Below are 2,369 nucleotides of genomic sequence, written 5' to 3' on the forward strand. Positions count from 1 at the left end.
TCTAGTAATTAATCTTACTAATATTTGAATAAGAATATCTTATTGGCAAAAGGATATTATGACTCTCAAAGAATTTCTTTAATGGTATTGTATCCTGAGAAATGTCTCCATCGCCATTTACAAATCAAAATTGCCATCACACATGGAGTCCCACATAAGTTTCTTGCAGCAAGAAGCATTTTTTGATGAATAAATAAGGGTAAATTGTAATTTAGTCCCTGAAATTTGATAAAACATGTAATTTAGTCTTTGTATTTTCAAAACCAAGCAATTTAGTCCCTCAGATTCAACAAAACCTACAACTTAGTCCCTACTATTAGAATTTCAATTAAGTTGTCGTTAATTCTAGCGAAAATGCAAAATGCCCTTAACTATTTTTTCAATCTGAAAATAATTTTGTTTTTGAGATTTTATTTTATTAATTTAGTTCCTGATATTTAATTAAACCTACAAATTAGTTTCTCTCTCTCTCTCTCTCTCTCTCTCTCTCTATATATATATATATATATATATATAACTGTCATGATTTTCTGAACTCAAAGGCATACACATGAATTACATGTTATTGAGGACAGAGGAAATACAAAATTAATAAATAGTGAAGCAAATGCAAATGTGTTATCATACATTTGTGAATTACACTCACAAGTTAAACGCAGAATTATTACAAAATATCATCAAGTCGTCTGTGACTTTATAGCAATTTATAAAAGTAAAAGAGGATTCAGAACATTCATCTCTTCAGCAGACACCAAGAACCATTTCCTTGGATGGAAAAGGCTGCAAGATATTGCTCTTGGCATTGCTAAAGGAATTGAATATCTTCATCAGGGGTGTGATCAGAGAATCCTCCACTTCGATATCAAACCACATAACATCCTGCTTGATCATGACTTCAATCCCAAAATCTCCGATTTTGGATTGGCTAAGTTCTGTGCTAAGGATCAGAGTGCAGTGTCCATGACAACGGCTAGAGTGACCATTGGCTACATCGCACCTGAAGTGTTCTCAAGGAACTTTGGGACTGTTTCCTACAAGTCAGATGTTTATAGCTTTGGGATGTTAGTGTTAGAAATGGTTGGAGGAAGGAAAATTGTTGATGTAGCAGAAGGAAATGATGAGCAAATATACTTCCCAGAATGGATTTACGATCTTTTAGAAGAAGGAGAAGACCTCAGGTTCGAGATTGAGGAAGAGGGAGATACTAAAATTGCAAAGAAACTTGCAATTGTGGGACTGTGGTGCATTCAGTGGAACCCAGCAGATCGTCCCTCTATGAAAGTTGCTGTTCATATGTTGGAAGGGCAAGGAGAGAATCTACCAACACCTCCAATCCTTTTAGCTCTTCAGTTCCAACAAAAACAAAGGCAAGAATACCAGGGAGACGACTTCTCCAAGAGTTGGAGGTTATCTCAGAAGCAGAGTAAAATCATAAATTGAGGTAATCTTTTTTAGTGTTTGGCTTACTAGTTGTCACTTTCTTAATCGACCTATGTGCTGTAACATGAGGAGAATTGGTATGGTACGCAAAACCATAAATGCTTACAATTATATCACATTCTTTGGGAATTTGATGCACTTTTGGTAACCAGTCTACCAGCTGAGCTCATAGATTGAACTGCTGCTAATGCATACGTTTCAGTGGTAATGCACTGCATACATATGAATTTGGCATGTAATGTCAAATACCATCAACTGGGGGCAATTAGACTCACGTACGTTTCACTTAGCGTGCCACCCCTATAGATTGGGTGTTTTGGGAGGCCTGTAGGTCTAGTTTTAGTCTGTGATGCCCACACTTAGGTTTTTCTGATTTAATTTCATTAATAAAATTTTACTTATAAAGAAAGTAATTATTCCATTTAGATATCAAATACCAGAAAATTAAATGCAATTTTTCATGAGCACTCTCAATGGTTTGTCTGTGAAGGTGCCTGAAAGTTTGCTTACAAATGAAAGATGCACATGGAGTTCAGAACTCTCAACAGTATAAAGTTCAATTCTAAGAGACTAAATTGTTTTAAATTGAAAAAATTAGTAGAATTAATAAAATTAACCGTGAATATGGATTGTAGAAACTAGTCCATTAATGAATTTAAATTTTAGGGATTAAATTCTTATAAAATAAAAAAGAACAGACCAACTTATATAATTTTCTTCCAGAATTTAATTTATAAATTACCCAAATTTTTTTTTCACCAATTGTGTTGTTGAATCTTTCAATAAGATTACTTTCACAATTCATGAGAAGACATGCTTTCTTGACTTGATTTGATAAATTATTTTGTGGCGTGGGATTATGTAATATACATGGACACAATTCATGGGAAGACTTACTTTCTTGACTTGATTTAAAATTTTAAAAATAA

At 33.6% G+C, this 2,369-nt stretch overlaps 1 protein-coding gene across 1 annotated transcript; it reads left to right on the forward strand.

The window, feature by feature from the left end:
- Window positions 1–534: 534 nt before the first annotated feature.
- Window positions 535–1,594, forward strand: LOC131183098 (rust resistance kinase Lr10-like; the record flags this gene model as incomplete). Its single annotated transcript, XM_058153015.1, has 1 exon — window positions 535–1,594. A coding segment is annotated over one exon (906 nt), but the record flags the coding sequence as incomplete, so codon positions are not given.
- Between the last annotated feature and the right edge of the window lie 775 nt (window positions 1,595–2,369).

This window comes from Hevea brasiliensis, chromosome 1 (assembly GCF_030052815.1).
Source record: "Hevea brasiliensis isolate MT/VB/25A 57/8 chromosome 1, ASM3005281v1, whole genome shotgun sequence".
Taxonomy (NCBI): Eukaryota; Viridiplantae; Streptophyta; class Magnoliopsida; order Malpighiales; family Euphorbiaceae; genus Hevea; species Hevea brasiliensis.